This window comes from Seriola dumerili, unplaced genomic scaffold, assembly GCF_002260705.1.
Source record: "Seriola dumerili isolate Sdu_G_001 unplaced genomic scaffold, Sdu_1.0 BDQW01000043.1, whole genome shotgun sequence".
NCBI lineage: Eukaryota > Metazoa > Chordata > Actinopteri > Carangiformes > Carangidae > Seriola > Seriola dumerili.
In genome coordinates this window covers 386691-408194 of record NW_019174298.1, presented here as the reverse complement: position 1 = coordinate 408194, position 21504 = coordinate 386691, and the positions used below count along the sequence as shown (strand labels likewise).

The 21504-nt window shown below is 39.2% G+C and overlaps 1 protein-coding gene across 1 annotated transcript; it reads left to right on the top strand.

Annotated features, from left to right (window-relative positions):
* The first annotated feature begins 8164 nt into the window (after nt 1-8164).
* ddx23 (DEAD-box helicase 23) lies at nt 8165-17217 on the top strand. Its single transcript, XM_022739201.1, has 17 exons — nt 8165-8241; nt 9435-9592; nt 9738-9857; nt 10250-10343; nt 10572-10637; nt 10729-10867; nt 10962-11095; nt 11564-11676; nt 11787-11930; nt 12074-12299; nt 12616-12761; nt 12845-13022; nt 13621-13863; nt 13982-14133; nt 14225-14333; nt 15523-15697; nt 15922-17217. The coding sequence occupies exons 2-17, from the start codon at nt 9435-9437 to the stop codon at nt 16143-16145; spliced, it is 2421 nt and encodes an 806-aa protein (XP_022594922.1). The 5' UTR covers nt 8165-8241; the 3' UTR covers nt 16146-17217.
* Nucleotides 17218-21504: the final 4287 nt, after the last annotated feature.

Genomic DNA, 21504 nt, shown 5'->3' with positions numbered 1-21504 from the left:
CATGCAGCTCACTAAACTTTAATCTGTGGCTCATGGCAGCAAATAATTATATGATAAAGCAGCCAACAATGCTGCAGAAGGGGCTAGCTGGCAGACTGCAGGTGGTATAAGTAAAAACAAGAAATGTAAGAGCAATGCAAGATAAGCATAGGAAAGACTTACTGAAGTGATGTGAGAGTTGTGTCGACCTTCTTATCTAACTTCCCGCAAAAAAGCAAAGAGGTGTATTTCCCAAAATATTGAACTACTTGCTTAAAGTTGCTCTTTAGCAGGTGACCCACAATACCCTGGCTAACCAGTTAGAAGGATTGTTAAACGATATCAAGAGTTAGATAAGAAGATCACTTCCACTTTCATGTCTGTATGGTAACTATGAAGCTAGAGCTGGCAGCTGGTTAGCTTAGCTTAGCATAAAGACTGGAAACATGGGGGAAACAGTCTGCCTTTGCTTAAAGGTAACACAATCCACCTATAGAACCTCTAAAGCTCACTGATTAATATGCAATTATTTATTTATCGATCCAATCATTTTTGTTTCCCAAAATGTCAAAAATATTCCTTTAAATCCGTTTCACTGTTTCCAGGAATGAGAGATATCTGTATACAGTTTTTATTTTTGCTTTAATTTTGTCTAGTTTTTTTCTTTTCTTTGTACTGGGTATGCATAAAGTAAGTAAAATAAAAACTAAAAATGGGAAGAAAAAAACAGGGGCTGTACCACTGATTTAATGATAAAATTACCTCCATGCCAATGATAGTTTCTGTAAATCAATTCATGCTTGAAAATAGACATACGGGCCAACAATGACACATGTATGGCACTGACATATTGGATGTAAACTAATGAACAGGTCAGCAGCAAGTGATCTGTGCAGTCTAGACATTTTTCCGTTCCTGCCTGGATGGATGATGCCTGCAGCAGAGACGATGCGACTGTTGAGGATCAGGATCAGGAACCGGAGGGAGGATGATTTAGGGAAGAATGCTGCCATCTGAAACCCTCTCGGGGAGTCAGGGAAAATGGTCACAGTGCAGCGTGGCTCATTACCACATAAGCACATCATCTATCAGACATGGAAGCGCAGACACAAATAAAAATGTGCACATGATGCAGTCTCTCACACACACACACACACACACACACACACACACACACACACACACACACACACACACACACACATACACACATTTGTATGATCAACCTATCAGACCTCTCCACCACCGCAGCAGCAGAGAAGGAGGCAAAGGGCTGATGAGAGGATGGGGCTTTGCAAAGCTACAGCATGCTGCCTGGTTACTGATGAGCTATCTGCAGACTGACAGACTATATAGGTTACATTCCCTCATATGCCTGTGCACACACTGAACACACACACACACACACACACACACACACACACACACACACACACACATACACATCCACTATAACAGTGAGCTTTGCCACAGCTGCTCTGACAGAGTCATAACTCCTGTCTCTGGATGGAAAACGGGGTTGTATGTCAAAGGCTCAGCTGGGTGAGGGGTGGGGGAAGGAGTGTCCCATATGGGCATCTGCCTCTCTGTGGTTCCCTCCAGCAGACATGGCCACTATGATGTCTTATATTTTTCCCACCTACTGTATCTCTACATAATCCATGCAATGCAGTGACAAATTTTGGGAGATACGCTTTGCTTTCTTGAGTTAGATGAAAATATCGACACCACTCTCATGTCTGTCTGGTTTATAAGGCGACAGCCAGCAGCCAGGTAGGTTAGCTTAGCATTAAGACTGGAAACAGAAGTATAGCTCTGTCCAAAGGTAGCAAAATCCACCAACCAGCACCTCTAAAGCTCACTAATAAACATTGTATATCATAGTTGTTAAATCCTGTAGCAGTATATTTTCCAGGACAATTATGAGAGTCATCTCATCTAATTCCCAGCAAGAGAACAAACAGGCATATTTTCAAAAATGTCAAACTGTTCCTTTAAAGATCTTACTTATCCATTCAAATACAAGCTGTCAATGTGTATTCATGTTATGATCGTCTTTATTTCTCTAAAAGATTTTTTGTATGTGTTTGAATCACTCTGGCATTGCTCTTCTAAACAAAGGAACAGACTAGCAGCCAACACTGGCACAAAAATAAGAAAAATCAAAGCTGAATTTCTTGATCGTACTGGACTTGTTGAAGTGAAGTTTTGTTCAATCAGTCTGTCCCGCTCTGTCTGATTGCTCAGTCTAAGGCTGCTCTGATGTGACAGGTTCAGGCAGCAGGGCAGCTCTCAGCCTGTGAATGTCTATGTGCTTTGGGCTACTCAATGAGGCACACAAACATCAGTCGACAGCATACAGCACAGCCTTTCTATAGCCCTGAACCCTGAGGACTGACACACATTAATATTAACCATATTAAGCTGTATTAGCATACTGTGCATAATGTGCTTAAAATAAAGTTTAATATTCAATAAATATAGGGCTTCCTTCCACTTGCTGCTGTAAATACTGTTATTCAAGTTGTTTTGGCAGTTGTGCTAGTGCCTTCCCATTATCTCTTCATGTATGTGTCTGAGAATACTGTATGTGCAGCTAACGGCAACCATGCATGATGATGTACATGTGAATTGGTGTATGAATGTGTGCCAGTGTGTGCTGTGTATACTAAGCAGTTTATCTTGTATGCTCTGCATATTTTCTAGCTCCTAAGCGCAGCGAGGTGAGCCAGGTTCACACACCCCACCGCTCAGCTCAGGTCTGCTGCAATGATAAGACTCCTTGTGTCCCTGCCAGAGGTAAATAGACTCTCCTGGTACAACTATCCTGTCCCCCTTTCCTCATTTGCCATATAATGACACCCCCAGAATCCCCTGTTTATGCACACTGTTCACCTTCACCAGATCTAACCCCCACTCCATGCCACCGTGGCCCATTTGGCACACCCTAAGGGCATGTCAAGAGTGAGTGCTCTTCTGGCGGTTTAATTAGACAACCACGGCTGATGTGGGGGAATACACGGGGAGGGGAGCCGAGGCAGGGGCGCGCGAGGTGCTTGGGATAGGAATTGGGGGGAGAGGGTTACTATTGGAAATGTGATGTGTACATCTGGAGAACAGCTAAACACTGTCATATCTGTGCCATCCAATCATGTGGCTCCAGCAAAAGTCTGTTTCTAGGGCTTCATAACTGGTAAATATTTTCCAATTAGTGGAGTCTTTTCCGTGTTATATCTTTAATTCAAAAGTGTGTTGACCATAAGAATTGACCCTAAACAACATGACTTGTCAAGCCTCTAAAATCGATCTCTTTGCTTACACAAAGCCTAACTTTAACTGTTATCAATAGTCAGCTGTTAGTGATCCACATTAGGTAATAGTCAACATTACACAACACCAGCTGAAAGCAGTTGTTTCCGGACCTGAAGAATCATTCACCAGCTGTGAAACAATCAAAACATGTAGAAAGCTGGAGACTTTTGATGGTAACAAAGTTTGAATTTTAATATTTGTTTGCCTGTTTACACAAATAATTGGTTGTTTCTCTCTTTATAAGATGTGTTCCTCCAGCTTTTAACACTACATGTTCTTCTTAAGCACACTGTGCTCACCTAAAGACAAAAAACAAAGTAGCTCTGTGCAGGAAAATCTACAATTAACTGTGACTGAGCATGTTTATCTAATGTCATCCCATGTCTCTCGTCATCTGCCTGCCTCTTATCACTGTAGCTCTGCTGCATCTTCACTGTAGAAACACCAAAGATAAAGCAGTAGCATACAAAGATCATATAAATGTAATGATAATGAGCATTTTCTGATTCAGCTGTTGTACTAAATCCTCACTCAGTACATTACTCACTAAGCGCAACTGTATATTATACATATAATGGCAGATGTAGGGTAGTCATGGCAACAGTGAAGCTCCAAAGTTTGAAGACACTGTGTTTTTGTGAGAGTGAGGTATGTCAGCACAAAATGTCAACACTAGAAACAATGCCACTTTGACATGTCCAATGCATGAACGTGTTTTTCCTAAATGTTTGCAGAGAAACATTCCCTCACTCTGCCTTGTACAGAGATGTATGGTAAAATGACAATAAACTTGATTTGATTTGATTAAACTTCTGCCAGCAACATTACATAAATCATACACCTTCATGGCTCAATCTCTAATTATATTAATGTGTAGTAATTATAATAAAAGCATAAATCAATAGGGTAATAGAAATTATATCTATACTATATTACTGAAGAATGTTTCTGTATTTTACTTACATAATTACTGCTACTGTCAAACATTACATGCATGTTACGTAAAAGCATTACTGTATAAGAAATAAAAAAGGTATCATAAAAAGTACATTTTATACCATAATTCACAGAGAGTTAATGTAGAGAACATTAATGCAAACACACTTACCGCAGCTAAAGAAAGTCATATCGTTCACTTTTTTTAATCTACATTTTTTTTCTCTTTCAAATTAATATTACCTTTGGACAGCATTACATTTAGTGACTCAAAGGTCCTGCACACTCACACAGGTGTTTTCACGTATCCAGGCTGATAAGACCTCTGCTCAGTTGTAAAGGGCCTTTTTATGTTACAGCGGGAAACACTCAGGCGTAAATAATTAAATTAAGGATGGCTGAATCCTAATAGTTACTTCAGTGTCAGGGACCTCGTATCGTGCATGCTCTCTCACAGTCATGGCTTCCTGGGGCATCTTAATAGAGAAAAGCATCTATTAAAAAGTTTATGTCTTTATTATTTTATTTGGATCCTTGTTAGCTTCCACACAGTGGTTGCTAGTCTCCCTGTTATTAGTTACACACGTCCTTTTCTCACTGTGAGAAGTCAAAATGTCTGCTGTGATAAAAGCCTATTGTACTTGTTTGCTCAACCCAGCTGTAAGTCTGCCTAAGAAGTCAAGGCTTGTTTTATCCTAGTTGTATAACATTGTGCAACATAGGATTATACTGCATTCACCGCATATCATTTAAACCATAAATACGACCAGATTCATGTCGGCATTCGAGTTATAATTTCTGACAGCAATATCTCCCACTTGGTGAAAAGAAGCACAGACATGAACAAACTATTGGCAGAATGGCTGCAAATGCACCACAACAAGCAGTTTCATCAAAAATAAAATCCAATATCAGCCGTTTTTACGAGTGGTACACTGCTTGTATCTGGTTTCACATGGTAACAAACTGTAACAAAAATACGTAACACAAAAAAAGAAGAACAATTGCTGTTTATCTAACGTGACGGTATGATTAGCACTGTGGCTAACCACCTTGGAAGAATGTGGGAACATTTCCAAGCTGGAATAAAGGGTATTTTTCTTGTTCTTCCCATTCTGTCGACATTGCATAAATGAAGCTACAGAGAACAATAGAGATCACAGAGACTAGTAGGTCCAGGCCAGAGTTTCTCAAACCCTGGTCAGAGACATGAGCATATTTCTGTCTTGCTGTTAGGTGGTCTCAGGCTTATTACCTAGTGTTAGCAGGCCTTGAAAAATAATATCATTAAAAATGTCAATCCTTGAGACAGAATAGACCTTTTTCATTGCAGACACTTTAACATGCCAGGAACCAGGAAAAGCACAGATTTAATTAATAAACCTCATCATGTCTGCATGACATTTAGGTGTTTAAGTTTCAGGGCTATGGTATTATGCATGCTGGCTCACTGTCATGGCTTATTGGGACACCTAAATGGAACAGAGCCATTGTTAATGTCATTATTAACACCTGTGCTTTTCCTGCTATAACAAATCAAATCATCTACTTTGAAAAAGGCCAATGAGGGACACCTTCTCTACCATTAAAGAACACATAGCCCTTAGCAGATTAGTAGTTACAATATGAGATAAAGGAAATTCATAATTCATTTCATGAGCAGCTTTCATCCTCCTTTCATCCCTTTATTCAGACTTGTTTGGACTTATCCATTAAAAGCTTATTGGAAAAACAAAGAAAAACTAATGACCACAGGTCAGTATAGAAAATACAAACTCTGACTTCTATCTATCTAACCAGTTCATTGTTTTCTTCTCCAGTGTCTTCATCCATTGTGTGTGTGCTTGTTTTTTATACCATCAACTTTGATCTGTTGCTACTGAAACTGCTTCACCTTCACAAGGGCTCCATAAATCTCTCTTCATCTCCCTGTGGATGAAGTAGCAGGTCCAGAATATGAACCAGCACTGAGCCACTATAGACTGCAGACAAGCGTAGCAGCATCTAAAATGTCTTTTTATCTATTTACAGAAGCATGTACACATATACAACAGAGGATGGTTTAGATTACAGGAAAAACATGATCTGGTCTCTACACTAACGGCACTTCTTGAATATTAATATGTTGCAGAGGCTACATGTTTATAAGTGGTATTGAGCAGACAGACCCATTTCATCATGGTTGCGCTATATAGTCTGTGGTCAACAACAGACTGATAGGTCTGGCTCCTACTGCAGGCCTTTTAGTCTTCTTTCAGGTAAACAGCAGACTAATAAGAGACCACCCCACTGGATTACAAAGATTCGGGTTTGGTTTTTCAGTTCTGGCAAATGGACTTAGACTGGCGATTTCTCTGTGCTGTTACCTCTTAAAAGCTATTTGTTTTTAATTTTGCATCCATATTGTTTTGCATATTATTTTTTATCATTTTTTTCTTATGAATGCATTTTACAAATTACATTACATTAAACTTTTTGTCTTTGTTTCTTCCATTCTTCTTTAATCTGTCTTTCCAGATAAATGCTGTTAATCAAGACTGGATTAGCCTACCAACTGGGAAAAATGAACAACTGCCTAGGGCCCCAAAAAAAAGATTTACTTCATATTATTTGGGTCTAAATTATTTAATTAATTGCACTTTTGGCAGAAACTCATACCATTATCCAGTACAATATCAACTAACAGAAAGCCTCTGTCAGAATCTAGTTTTAGGACCTTAAAAGAGCCTTAAAGGAGCTGGATTTGTAAGATTTGTTTTCGCTACATAGCCAACATTAGCATTACATTAGCAACAGCACATTAACACACTTACCAGTCTAGAAGAAATGTTGCGAGTTCAGTATCAAACTTCATTCTATTACTAGCCAAGAGCTATCTCCAGCAGTGGAAAGCAAAACCACTGTCAAGTCTGGCTTTTTTCTTCTTATCTTCTACTAAAGTTAGCATGTTAATCAGCTATCCCCCGGTCTGGACAGACCTTCAGCCCTGAAGGCTAACCTCTTGTATTGTAAACGCAACAATGGTTGAAGCTCTAGGCAAGACTGGTAATTAAACAGCTGTTGTATGCTAACGTTGGATATGTAGCAAGAGCAAAACTCACAAATAGCTCCTTTAATTGCTTTAGTTTATATTGTGCTTTTTGGCTGGAAAGTTGTATTTTTATCAAAGAGCTTAAATTTTTTTCTCTGTCAAGTAATTAACCCACAGAAAACCTTGGGCAAGGCTGTATTCTTCCATTATAATAGTAGGCTGCAACCAACAATTACTTTCATTATCAATACACCTGACAGTTATTTTCATTAATAATTAATTGATGCCCATCATTATTCCATGAAGCCCAACTTAGCATATTTAACTTGCTTGTGTTGTCTGACCAATAGTCAAGCACCCAAAGTGTTGAATGTTGAGTTTACTATCATAGAAACTTGGGAAACTAGCAAATATTCACATTCGAGAAGCTGGGAAATAACGAAGCTGCCACTGGTTACAGACCTTCTGGCTACTGAACATAAACTGAAGCACAGTTGTAGGACAGGATTTGTACTGTATATACCTAACATTTGAGTGATATTGATGTACGATAGATAGATAGATAGATAGATAGATAGATAGATAGATAGATAGATAGATAGACAGATTGATAAACTGTTAATTTGAAATCTGTGAAATATGTGCCTGGAACAGTTATTTTTATCATATTTGTAGAAAGAAAATCAGGGTCGTTGTAGCTTGTAACATGGTTGCCACCTAGTGCTCGATTTGGAAAATGTTTAGACTCAGAAATGTATTTTCGATCAGGCATTTAGATGTTCATGAGCCAAAACATCGGGGCCCTGAGAAAATCCACCCGGCTTGTTGGGAAATGTAGTTTAAAACCCGTTACCTCCACTCTTCATGGAACGCTAAGTACTACAATTCCCAGAACCACGCGCTTGCTTCGGCTCGTGTTGGGCGATATGGCGTCTTCTTGAAGCGTAGTTAAATCGCAAGTGTTTTGTTGACAAGTGAAAAAGGTAAGTTTTAAATGTTGTATACCACACATCACCCTGCTACGTTTCATTACCTGCAAGCGTCTGGCTTGAATGAGGTTTTACATGTTCCAGGTTTGAGCAGTTTATGAAAGACGGTTAGCTCTTTTGCTAAGTTGTTAGCTAATGTTAGGAGCTAGCTTGTTCACGCTATCCACTGCATTCATTATGTAAAGACTCAGCTACTTTGTTTTGTTAGTTAATCACGTCTCGTATTAAAAGTCAATTTGTCTTAAAATCAATGACGTGCAAACCCGAATCCTTAACTCAACTATTAACGTCAATGCTGCATAGTTTCTCTCTGTGATAGCAAAATGAAAAGCGGATAAACATGAACTTTCAGGAGTAAAAACTGGCATATATCTGAACGAAATCCATCACCCATGTTATGATTTTTAGGATTGTGTATTGTATTGCGTATTTCCAAAAACACACATGGACAATATTCAACTTGAAAGCGAATTTAAACTATAATAAAATATATTAATTATGTAATAAACATTTACATTCAGATTTTTAGTGTATATATTTGCAGCTTTTTACACATATATGCATATATAGATCTTACTCGCGTTTAGATCAGATTTGTATAGACATTTACAATTTCTTTTACAAATGCACAAATCTCAGTACACTTGCAAATCTAAATACATATGTGTAGATTCTTGCTAACGTTCACAATACAGGTTCAGATGCAGTAGTAGTAGTTAAAACCCACCAAACGAGCAGTTCAAGTCGAAGCATCGTGTAATTCGCACATGTAATGCTTTTATGTCACGTATTTTTGCTTTTTTGGACTGGCTGTCAATTATCCACCCCCAATTGTTTGGAAATTTTCTTTAAAAGAGTTAAAGGTTTAAATTATATCAATGCACAACTTCCTAATAACAATCAGCTGTTTTGAGAGAAAATGCTCTTGGTCTTTTATTTTGGGATACTGTGTAATATAGTGAATATGTTTGGTGTACTACAAAGGATGGTCAGGCATTAAGTTTTTCAAATATGTAATGAAGAAAAAGTGTTCAAAGCAAATTTGAATGTTATCATGTAATAATAAAAAATAGATTACAATACCTTATTAGTTGCCTACCCAAGTGAATGTAAATGACTAATTTTAAATATGCACTTAAAGTACAAGTTCCTGACAAATCTACCATCCATACCATTTGTGTTTCCAGATGGCAGCCGACTCCACAGACAAAAAGGATGCAGATTCCTCAGGGACCAAAGACAGGGAGAGGAAACGCAGCCGTTCACGAGAAAGAGACCGCAAAGTCTCACCTTCACGCAAGCGCCATCGTTCTCGTGAAAGAAATCGCTCCAAATCTGCAGAAAGGTAACCAAAACACAAAGGCACAAACCCACCTTTAACATTGTAGCTTAATATTCAATTTGTATTTTAATTTCTGCGTGACCAAGTTTCAGTTTGTCAGTTGTTGAAATAAAGAAAATATTGTATCTGATTTGTTTCCTAATTACAGAGACCGTCGCACAAAAGACAAGGATAGAGACAAGGACCGTGACAGAGATAAGGACAGAGACAGGAGCCGCAAGGACAGAGATGGCCATCGACGTGATAAAGACCGCAGCAAGAGGTCCAGGTATGTGAATGCTGAAATATATAGCTTTGTGAGATGGAGATGGACAGATGACATGTAAATAGTCAAGTCAAGTGGATTTTTATTTTATAGTGGGATACGGATTCACTTTCTTTGAGCAAAATGTTTAGAAAAATTGAGAATGTTGTTTGTTTCAATTTAGCTTTATGTTGTGATGTTTTGCCCACAGAACTCAGAAGACTCTCTTATAACTGTATGATCATTGGCATTTATTGTACTTACCAATTCCCAACTTGTAAATAAAATTTGTCAACATCCAGCTTGAAACTATGAAAGGGAAACTCAGGACTTTTATGAAAGCTCCGATATATCCAACTTGGTGCTTAAGAGGGTAATTACACCTGTTAAACATTGTCTGTCTTTCTCCTTTAAAGGAGTCTCTCACCAAAGTCAAAGGATTCCAAGGTAAAGCGAGAGAGGGATATAAAAACAGAGGAGGAGGAAGATGAAAAAAAGAAGAAAGAGAAGGTATGAATCTGGTTTCACAGTGTTACATTATTTCTTAGGTTGTTTATTTTAAGTATTTAATCTGTGTTGCTTCTGAATAGAAAAGTGGACACTTACAAAAAAAAATTTTCATCCTAAAGACAAAGTTAACTTAAAATGTATTATTTGAATGTTTATTATTCACATTTGCCTAATTTCCTTTTGTCTGAATGGTGCTATATAAATAAACTTGTGTTGTCTTCTGTTCAGGTCCAGCCCCTATCTTTAGAGGAGCTTCTGGCCAAAAAAAAGGCAGAAGAGGAAGCAGAGGCAAAGGTGGGAAGTTCCCTGAGATATACATTTTCTTTTCATTTTTAGGCCCATGATTGTTTCTTTTTTCACTTATTTTTTAATTTGTCCTTTTCAGCCCAAGTTCCTGTCCAAAGCAGAGCGAGAAGCTGAGGCTCTGAAACGGAGAGTGCAACAGACAGAAGAGAGGAAGAGGTTGTTGGAAGAGGAGAGGAAGAAAAGAAGGATGTTCCAGGACATAGGGAGAAAAATGCTGGGTGTGTATCATCTTCTTGTCCGTTCAGTGGTAGACAATCTGCATTTTGTAATACGATAAAATGTGTTGATAGTAACTGGGACTGTCTGTTACAGAGGACCCCCAGGAAAGGGAGAGACGAGAGCGGAGAGAGCGAATGGAGCGAGAGAACAATGGGAATGAAGAGGATGATGGACGACAAAAGCTCAGAGAAGAGAAAGATAAAAGCAAAGAGCTCCAGGCCATCAAGGTTTGTCCAAGGAGAAGAAGTTGTTTACGGCTGTGTAGAGATAGTTGTGTGAAATTTAAATTTTGTACAGATTTACATTAATTTGAGTCTTGTGTGTTTGAGCAGTTTTAGTCTTCTAATTAACCTCTAAATTTCTTACCTGAAACTACACCCTTGAGACAGTTAAATATCCAGTTTATATTCATAATCAAAGACAAATAATCATGGCACTTGAAAGCACAAAATGTAATGTGTCACTGACCTGTTAACTTTTGTTAATCAGGTTTGCAACCTTAACTGTTCAAAGGTTTTCCATCTGTGGTTCGTATTTATGATCAAACAATGCATCAAAATAAAATATTAGATAAAGAAAAAAACATTGCTAGAGAGAAGGACGTGTGGATTACCTTACTTAGCCTGCTGCATCAGAGAATGGATGAATGAATGGATGTATAATGTACTAAACGAGTAAATATCTAATCTTTGCAGGAGCGTTACCTTGGTGGGCTCAAGAAACGTCGGAGAACTCGTCATCTGAATGACAGGAAGTTTGTGTTTGAGTGGGATGCTTCTGAAGACACGTCAGTCGACTACAACCCAATGTGAGTCAGCATGAATGTCTTGTGTCATTTGAAAATGTATCTCTTGAACCGAAGCAGGTTTTGTTTTGCTAGAATGTGCAGCAGTCTAAACAATGTGATCTGTCTCCCAGTTACAAAGAAAAGCATCAGGTGCAGCTGTATGGACGAGGCTTCATCGCTGGCATCGACTTGAAGCAGCAGAAAAGAGAGCAGTCACGTTTCTATGGTGACCTGATGGAGAAAAGGCGCACGCTGGAAGAGAAGGAGCAGGAAGAGTGAGTAAAGCATCGAAGTGATCAGCTCTGTTTGCGGCTTAAAGGAGCATACCGTTTTTCAAAAGCAACTTCAAGTGTTAAAATCTAAGTAAAGAAAAAACGAAAGAACAAACTATCTAATCTTTATTATCTACTGCTTTCAGGACGAGATTGAAGAAGATGCGTAAAAAGGAGGCCAAGCAGCGCTGGGACGACAGACACTGGTCCCAGAAGAAACTGGATGAGATGACGGACAGAGACTGGCGAATCTTCAGAGAGGATTACAGCATCACCACCAAGGGAGGGAAAATCCCGAACCCCATCAGAAACTGGAAGGAGTACCCGCTGCCTGCACACATCCTGGAGGTCATCGACAAATGTGGCTACAAGGTCAGATCACAGAGTCACTGTGTTGACGTTTTCATAAAAGCAATACAGAGTGGTCTCTACAAGTCAGCCCTCTGATAGACTGATGACCTGTCCTGCGTGTATCCCACATCTCGCACAGTGTCAACTGGGATTGGCTTTACCTGTGGAAATCAGGTTTCTCTAATCCCTAAGATGCCAGGATACCAGGTTTCTTGTTTACACAACATTTAAGGAATCAGCTTGGTGGAAAAAGCAGACTAACTCAGTTACGCAAGTGCACACTAAATGTCTTTGGGCAAAGTGAATGTAATTTCTAATGATACTTTTTTCTCTTCAGGATCCAACACCTATTCAGAGGCAGGCCATTCCTATTGGCTTACAGAACCGTGACATCATTGGTGTGGCTGAGACAGGTAGCGGTAAAACGGCTGCCTTCCTGATTCCACTGCTCGTCTGGATTACCACCCTGCCAAAAATTGACAGGTAAAACCACCTATGATTTAATAAACTTGGCTTGTTTGTCTTTTCACTCACATAACGACTTGTTATATTCCTCTGCTGGACAGGATTGAAGACTCAGACCAGGGTCCTTATGCTGTGATCCTGGCCCCAACTCGTGAGTTGGCGCAGCAGATTGAAGAGGAGACCATAAAGTTCGGTAAACCGCTCGGCATCCGTACGGTGGCTGTGATTGGAGGAATCTCCAGAGAGGACCAGGGCTTCCGTCTCAGGATGGGCTGTGAGGTGAAACATCCAGCAATTACACTTAAAAAAAGACACGAAACAGTAACTAGATAATTTAACTAAGGATGTAAAATAAGAACACACAGACATGGTGCACATACAGTTAGGCTCTGCAGAACCTGTACTCTGGGGATATAAATATCTCTGGTCTGGTTTCCAGGCTAAGGACTTTTAGCTATGACAGACAACAGTCAGTCAGCTCAAATGTGAATTGGTCTTGCGATGTCAGGATAAAAACTCCTTAAATCTGCCTAGAAATACAAGATAGAAGGAGTTCCTTGTAATTCCAGAGCTCACCTGATACTCATCACATTTGAAAGTTTTCTTCAGGATCAAAGTAATCCAGTGGGGAGTTGTCAGTAAAGTCATGGTGATAGTGCACAGGAACTGCTAAAAGCTAATTCGACATATTTTAAATGTGAAAACTTGCCAAAATGTAAACAAACAGCTTAGAGACCATAACAATGTAAACAAAAACAGAATTTCAGACACATACACACATACCTTTTTCTAATCTTGTTTTTACAGTAGTAAGGTAATAATGCTATGTACACAAAACACATTCACCGACTGTATGTTTGTTTACCTCATCCAACAGATTGTGATCGCCACCCCTGGGCGTCTGATTGACGTGCTGGAGAACCGGTACTTGGTCCTGGGCCGCTGTACCTACGTGGTACTCGATGAGGCCGATCGTATGATTGACATGGGCTTCGAGCCCGACGTCCAAAAGATTCTGGAGTATATCCCTGTGACCAATCAGAAACCAGACACGGACGAAGCAGAGGACCCTGAGAAAATGATGATGAACTTTGAATCAGGAAAACATAAATACAGACAAGTATGTTTATCTGTCAAGCGTTTGCAAACATCTTTATAAACAAGACTCTTCTGCAGGTGCCAGGTGCTCACACTTTTATCTGTTTTTTTCTAACTGTGTATTTGATTGCACCTTGCAGACGGTCATGTTCACAGCTACTATGCCTCCAGCTGTGGAGAGACTGGCCAGGAGCTACTTGAGACGTCCTGCTGTGGTGTACATCGGGTCTGCTGGCAAACCTCACGAGAGAGTCGAACAGAAGGTCCTGCTTATGTCAGAGGGAGAGAAGAGGTGAGACAGACACAAAATGTAAACACCAAACATCTCATTTATTTCTGTCAAGGTCTCATGCTGAGTGTTTTCTGGGTTTTGTGTCGTGCAGGAAGAAGCTGCTGGAGGTGTTGGCGCACGGCTTCGAGCCTCCCATCATTATCTTTGTCAACCAGAAAAAGGGTTGCGATGTGCTGGCCAAGTCTCTGGAGAAAATGGGGGTAAGCCATAGTAGACTAGACCACAACTTTCCCAAACCAAGGTTTCATTGTTTGATGCATTTAAAAACTTCATATGAAAATGTAGTTCATGTAAATTATACAATATTTCTACCGAAATATCTTGATAACTGCTATAATATACAGACATTCATGGGTGTCAGGGAATTAACTAGTATCCTGTGACTCTTCCTCTAGTGTCACCAGCAGGTTGTTTTTACTGATCCAGTAATAATAGTAACAATAATACATTTTATTTATAGAGCACCTGTCAGGGTACTCAAAGATGCTTTACATGAATACAAATCATTGTGTGAGACGTGTTCTCACCTACTGGAAATACTACCATTTAGTTTAGGCGAGGGCTGCCCACCGTACATGGTCCCCAGACAGTGAGTCCTAATGACTTTTGTGACTCCATTTTTTTTCCCTCTGGAGCCACCATGAAGTTTTTTACGAAATGCCTTGCATGGTTTCTGCACAGTTCATCAAATTAAACTGAAGACTTTCAAAGCCGTTTTTAATGGCACGGAAATGAAATTACACCGTTTTCACCTTCCTAATGGTAAAAGAAGAAAACCAGAAAATAAAATAGAATTATATATTAAGCGCATGAGTTAATTAACACGTATGTCTCATTTTTGTCAGTACTTCCCAGCTTTATTTAACAATAATTCATATGAATGTAATTAATCAATTAACTTGTGGCTGGGCCACGATAAATGGCAGAATCATTAATTAAAGAATAATTCATTAATTCACTTTAGCTAAAATTGACACATGCCCATCATAAGTTGATGAACTTCCTAGCTGCTGTGGCTAGCAGGAGTAATGGATGGACTACCATGAAATCCAGTGCAAACATGGTTTCACATTTTTAACTTGTCAAATATTTGGATTGGTAGTGGTAGTTAGCAAATGTTGCTGCACCACCTAAACAACCTCTTGTTGGTGTTCATTGTCACTGTTGGCATGTTGACATTAGCATTTAGTTGAAAGCACCACTGTGCCCAAGTACAGCTTCACACAGCTGATTTCAGAGCTGTATGGTGAATATTCATCAAAACGTACAGTGGCACTCACTGTGGGAAGCACCGGATTACACTCTCTAAAATACCTTGGTGTCCATTTGCTAAAATACTAAAACCGTACAAAAAAATGTAACCTGAACTGTCTCCTCCTCTTCCTACAGTACAATGCGTGTACGCTGCACGGTGGCAAAGGCCAGGAGCAGAGAGAGTTTGCGCTTTCCAATCTCAAGGCAGGAGCCAAAGATATTCTGGTGGCCACAGACGTTGCTGGTCGAGGTATTGATATCCAGGACGTCTCGATGGTCATTAACTACGACATGGCTAAGAACATTGAAGGTAAGAGGCCTCACTCAGTGCACAGTGTTTCCTCAGCACTCATGTTTTTTCTTAATTTTATATTTATTTGTTGAAAACAGTCTTGTTGTTCTGAATAGAAAACGCACAGTATACAATACATATAAATAATTCAATTAAAATACCCATTAAGCCATTGTTTCGTAATCATTTCACTCTTTTAACAAAGTGCTGTTCTTCTTCCTCTCCTCTTTCTCCTCCCGCAGACTACATCCATCGTATTGGTCGTACAGGTCGTGCTGGTAAGAGTGGTGTGGCCATGACTTTCCTCACCAAAGAGGACTCAGCTGTGTTCTATGACCTGAAGCAGGCCATCCTCGAGAGCCCGGTCTCCACCTGCCCTCCAGAGCTGGCCAACCACCCAGACGCTCAGCACAAACCGGGAACCATCCTGACCAAGAAGAGACGCGAGGAGACCATCTTTGCCTGATTTACTCCGACTGGTTCAGACTGTTTTGTCATGTTGCATCTTCACACAATATCCGATTCTCTTTTTCTGCAGTCGAGATATGGTCCACAAGTTAATTCTGCCCATGTCTTCAGTTGTTTCACACCTTCCCTCCGATTCTTGTCAGTCTGTTTTTGTCTGTTGGCCCAGTGTGCGAGTAGAAACAGACACATTAACTGGTGCAGAGATAATCACAGCACTTCTTATCGATGTCTGTGAATTTGAATCTGTTTACTCAGTTGGAAAATGTGTAAATGTAAAAGTCAGAGGTAGAAATTTGTTATGCTTCTGTGAATAAGAGCACAGGTCCAGGATCACTTAGCAGGATGCTGATGAGCTGGACTGTAAAGATGCTGCTCTTCAATAATTATCAAGCGTGATAAATACCAGCCAAGATGCAAGTGTAGATGAGTAGAGAGTACTGTGTTGCTGTCTTATTAACCATTACCATTTGAGTTTCCTGACTGTTTAAGAGACCAATGCCAGAAGTAATGGCTACTGTTTTCACTTCAGACACATCGACTGGCTAAATTGCAGTTCATTGTTTTAAATATAAACATTTGTATGAAGTAAATACAGCAAATTTGAGTTACATCTGTCGGTCTGAACTGTCTAAATATTTTATGCGAAACACTAACCATCTGCATGACCACACTGTCAACAATGAAAATAGCAGAAGTAGTTTTTGGTAGTCCGAAAACATAGTGGTGTGTTCACTGGGTAAATGTTGGGATACAGAGAAAAAGTAAAAATTTTTAAACTGTACAAAAACACAAACTCCAGGCGCTCTCGTGTAGAGGAGCAGTAGTTTTTGGTTTTTATTGGTTGCGTGGCTTGTTCATAAAATTCATTATTTGTGTCAACAGGTGGGCGATAAGTGCCATTCACAAATTCTTCCCAAAATCTCTTAAAACAGAAGTGAACAGAAACACTCCATAAAGCAATGACTCAAACAGAAAATAAAGATTAATGTGGTCAAGTAAGCGAACCGGTTGCTTTTTAAAATTATTTTATAAACAAGCCATGTAAGCAATAAAAGCTGTTTTTATCAAGACTTCACATTACTCCTGCAGTTTTATGTGTATGTGCCTGAAGTTTGCTCTTTGTACATGTTGACGTTTGTGGTGCTAAATGTACAAATTACCAACAATTAGATGATCTAATTTTCAGACAGCTGCTAGCAACCACTTACCATTGTGTTTAAAGGCACCGCAGAAACACCTAATTCATTCATTCAAACCTTATAGTGTCTTCAGATATACTTAATACAATTTTAAACCAGGAATGTCAACCTCATGGTGGCAACAGTGTCAGTGTGGTTAATCTTCTAGAAAATGTTTAATGTCTGTAACATTGTGCCAAACCATCTGGTTAATGTTGAGATATTTCAGTCTAGACTGGACCGACTGACAGGCCAACACTGCCATCCCTACAGTGGGAAAGTACTTCCAAGTGTATTCTAGTGAAACACAAAAACGACCCAAACTGTTAAAAGTACATAAAATGTCATGTTTATTTTGTTTAGTCATATTTTACTCAGCATTGTAAATCTATTTTCAAATAGAAAGCATTCTATACAGCATCAGGCAGGAAATGTCTCACTTTTTACACATTTGCTGTCTCTTCTGATAAATAGAGGGAAGAGGCGTGTTGGGTCACGCTAGCACGCTGTGGTAGTCTGGTGGGTACATTGTTATATTTAGTGCAGTTATTGCATTACAAAGCAACCATCCCAAAAAAAAAAACGTAGTGCAATTTTTTTTTTCTACTCACACAAAAGAGGAAGTCCAGATGGTCTAAGGCGTTTAAAGTTTTTCAATGTTAGGCTTAGTATTGCATACAGAATAAGACAGGAAACTAAATTATAACCCTTGTAAAAATTGTGCTTCATAAATTGAAAAACCTCAACTGCTGTCTCAGTTGCTAAATTGGTCCGCTTTGAAAAACATACTCTGCCAAAATATAATGAAAATAGCTAATTGGTGAACTAAGACATGCAGGGCTTTAATAATCCACTCATTCCTTTTTTATCACAAATTAAAAAAACAAACAAACCAAAGAACATAGGCCTGATCTGGGGCAAGTTTTAGTGAGTGACTTTTAAAAGTGCGTCAAACAGTGTCAACCCAGTATTGTGGAAAAATATCCCCAATGTCAAGGTTTGTGGATAAATAAACTGATGCGTTCCTATTTTTCGTAATAGTGTCGTTAGTGGTGAGGAGTGAGTAGCCTCAAAGACAAGACTATCACTACAAGACAACAAGGAGAATCAGAATCAATGCGTTACTAAAATACTTAACTGTAAAAAGAAACAATCAGATTTCATGCAACACTTGCATAGATTTTTTTTCTTCTTTTTTTTTTCAACCATGCTGATTTTTTTTTTTTTTTTTTTTCTCTTCAAAATATACAGAACACTAGATAGAGATACCTGTGAGACATGGAAGCAGTAAACCAGTAACTCCTAAAGCAGGCTGTGACAGTATCGACCCTGTTGTGTGAACAGAAGCAGGTCGCTGCTCGTCAGCATCACGTCCAACTCGTCATCGGCTCATGGACTAAAAATGGTGCAGGAACAGAATGACATCGTGTCATGGGTGCTACGAGTTCTTCGGGAGCACGACACATTTGTTACATGAAGTTGAGCGGGATGAGTGTGTAGGACTTACACCTGAGGATCTGCCTTGGTAAAAACCAGCGGTAAAACTGCAGTACACAAAACCTAACACAATGTTTGGCAGAGACAAACAAGGGAAGGGGAGGGGTGAGTTTAGGTGTAGAAACTGTGGATGCTACAATCAGTAACGTGCTACAATCGAATTACAGGGCGATCGGTTGGGTCGGAGACACCAGGTGGTGCTGGAGGTGCAAAAGGCATGCAAGCTTACATTCTCTGAAGCCTGGATCTGAAGAGGAGCTGCAGCTGTGCAGCATGTGCTTGAAATATGTGAATGACTCGATGTAAACAAGCAGTTTGGCAAATAATTCACCCTTTAAAAGATAACATTCCCTTTCTTAGTTGTGTTTACATTCTCTGTGCCCGTTTTTTTTTTTTTTTTTTTTTTTTTTTTTTTTTTGTTTTTGGTAGTCCGAAAACATAGTGGTGTGTTCACTGGGTAAATGTTGGGATACAGAGAAAAAGTAAAAATTTTTAAACTCTTACAAAACACAAACTCCAGGCGCTTCTGTGTAGAGGAGCAGTAGTTTTTGGTTTTTATTGGTTGCGTGGCTTGTTCATAAAATTCATTATTTGTGTCAACAGGTGGGCGATAAGTGCCATTCACAAATTCTTCCCAACAATCTCTTAAAACAGAAGTGAAAGAAACACTCCATAAAGCAATGACTCAAACAGAAAATAAAGATTAATGTGGTCAAGTAAGCGAACCGGTTGCTTTTTAAAATTATTTTATAAACAAGCCATGTAAGCAATAAAAGCTGTTTTTATCAAGACTTCACATTACTCCTGCAGTTTTATGTGTATGTGCCTGAAGTTTGCTCTTTGTACATGTTGACGTTTGTGGTGCTAAATGTACAAATTACCAACAATTAGATGATCTAATTTTCAGACAGCTGCTAGCAACCACTTACCATTGTGTTTAAAGGCACCGCAGAAACACCTTAATTCATTCATTCAAACCTTATAGTGTCTTCAGATATACTTAATACAATTTTAAACCAGGAATGTCAACCTCATGGTGGCAACAGTGTCAGTGTGGTTAATCTTCTAGAAAATGTTTAATGTCTGTAACATTGTGCCAAACCATCTGGTTAATGTTGAGATATTTCAGTCTAGACTGGACCGACTGACAGGCCAACACTGCCATCCCTACAGTGGGAAAGTACTTCCAAGTGTATTCTAGTGAAACACAAAAACGACCCAAACTGTTAAAAGTACATAAAATGTCATGTTTATTTTGTTTTAGTCATATTTTACTCAGCATTGTAAATCTATTTTCAAATAGAAAGCATTCTATACAGCATCAGGCAGGAAATGTCTCACTTTTTACACATTTGCTGTCTCTTCTGATAAATAGAGGGAAGAGCGTGTTGGGTCACGCTAGCACGCTGTGGTAGTCTGGTGGGTACATTGTTATATTTAGTGCAGTTATTGCATTACAAAGCAACCATCCCAAAAAAAAAAACGTAGTGCAATTTTTTTTTTTCTACTCACACAAAAGAGGAAGTCCAGATGGTCTAAGGCGTTTAAAGTTTTTCAATGTTAGGCTTAGTATTGCATACAGAATAAGACAGGAAACTAAATTATAACCTTGTAAAAATTGTGCTTCATAAATTGAAAAACCTCAACTGCTGTCTCAGTTGCTAAATTGGTCCGCTTTGAAAAACATACTCTGCCAAAATATAATGAAAATAGCTAATTGGTGAACTAAGACATGCAGGGCTTTAATAATCCACTCATTCCTTTTTTATCACAAATTAAAAAAAAAACAAACAAACCAAAGAACATAGGCCTGATCTGGGGCAAGTTTTGTGAGTGACTTTTAAAAAGTGCGTCAAACAGTGTCAACCAGAGTATTGTGGAAAAATATATCCCAATGTCAAGGTTTGTGGATAAATAAACTGAGTGCGTTCCTATTTTTCGTAATTAGTGTCGTTAGTGGTGAGGAGTGAGTAGCCTCAAAGACAAGACTATCACTACAAAGACAACAAGGAGAATCAGAATCAATGCGTTACTAAAATACTTAACTGTAAAAAGAAACAATCAGATTTCATGCAACACTTGCATAGATTTTTTTTCTTCTTTTTTTTTCAACCATGCTGATTTTTTTTTTTTTTTTTTTTTCTCTTCAAAATATACAGAACACTAGATAGAGATACCTGTGAGACATGGAAGCAGTAAACCAGTAACTCCTAAAGCAGGCTGTGACAGTATCGACCCTGTTGTGGTGAACAGAAGCAGGTCGCTGCTCGTCAGCATCACGTCCAACTCGTCATCGGCTCATGGACTAAAAATGGTGCAGGAACAGAATGACATCGTGTCATGGGTGCTACGAGTTCTTCGGGAGCACGACACATTTGTTACATGAAGTTGAGCGGGATGAGTGTGTAGGACTTACACCTGAGGATCTGCCTTGGTAAAAACCAGCGGTAAAACTGCAGTACACAAAACCTAACACAATGTTTGGCAGAGACAAACAAGGGAGGGGAGGGGTGAGTTTAGGTGTAGAAACTGTGGATGCTACAATCAGTAACGTGCTACAATCGAATTACAGGGCGATCGGTTGGGTCGGAGACACCAGGTGGTGCTGGAGGTGCAAAAGGCATGCAGCTTACATTCTCTGAAGCCTGGATCTGAAGAGGAGCTGCAGCTGTGCAGGCAATG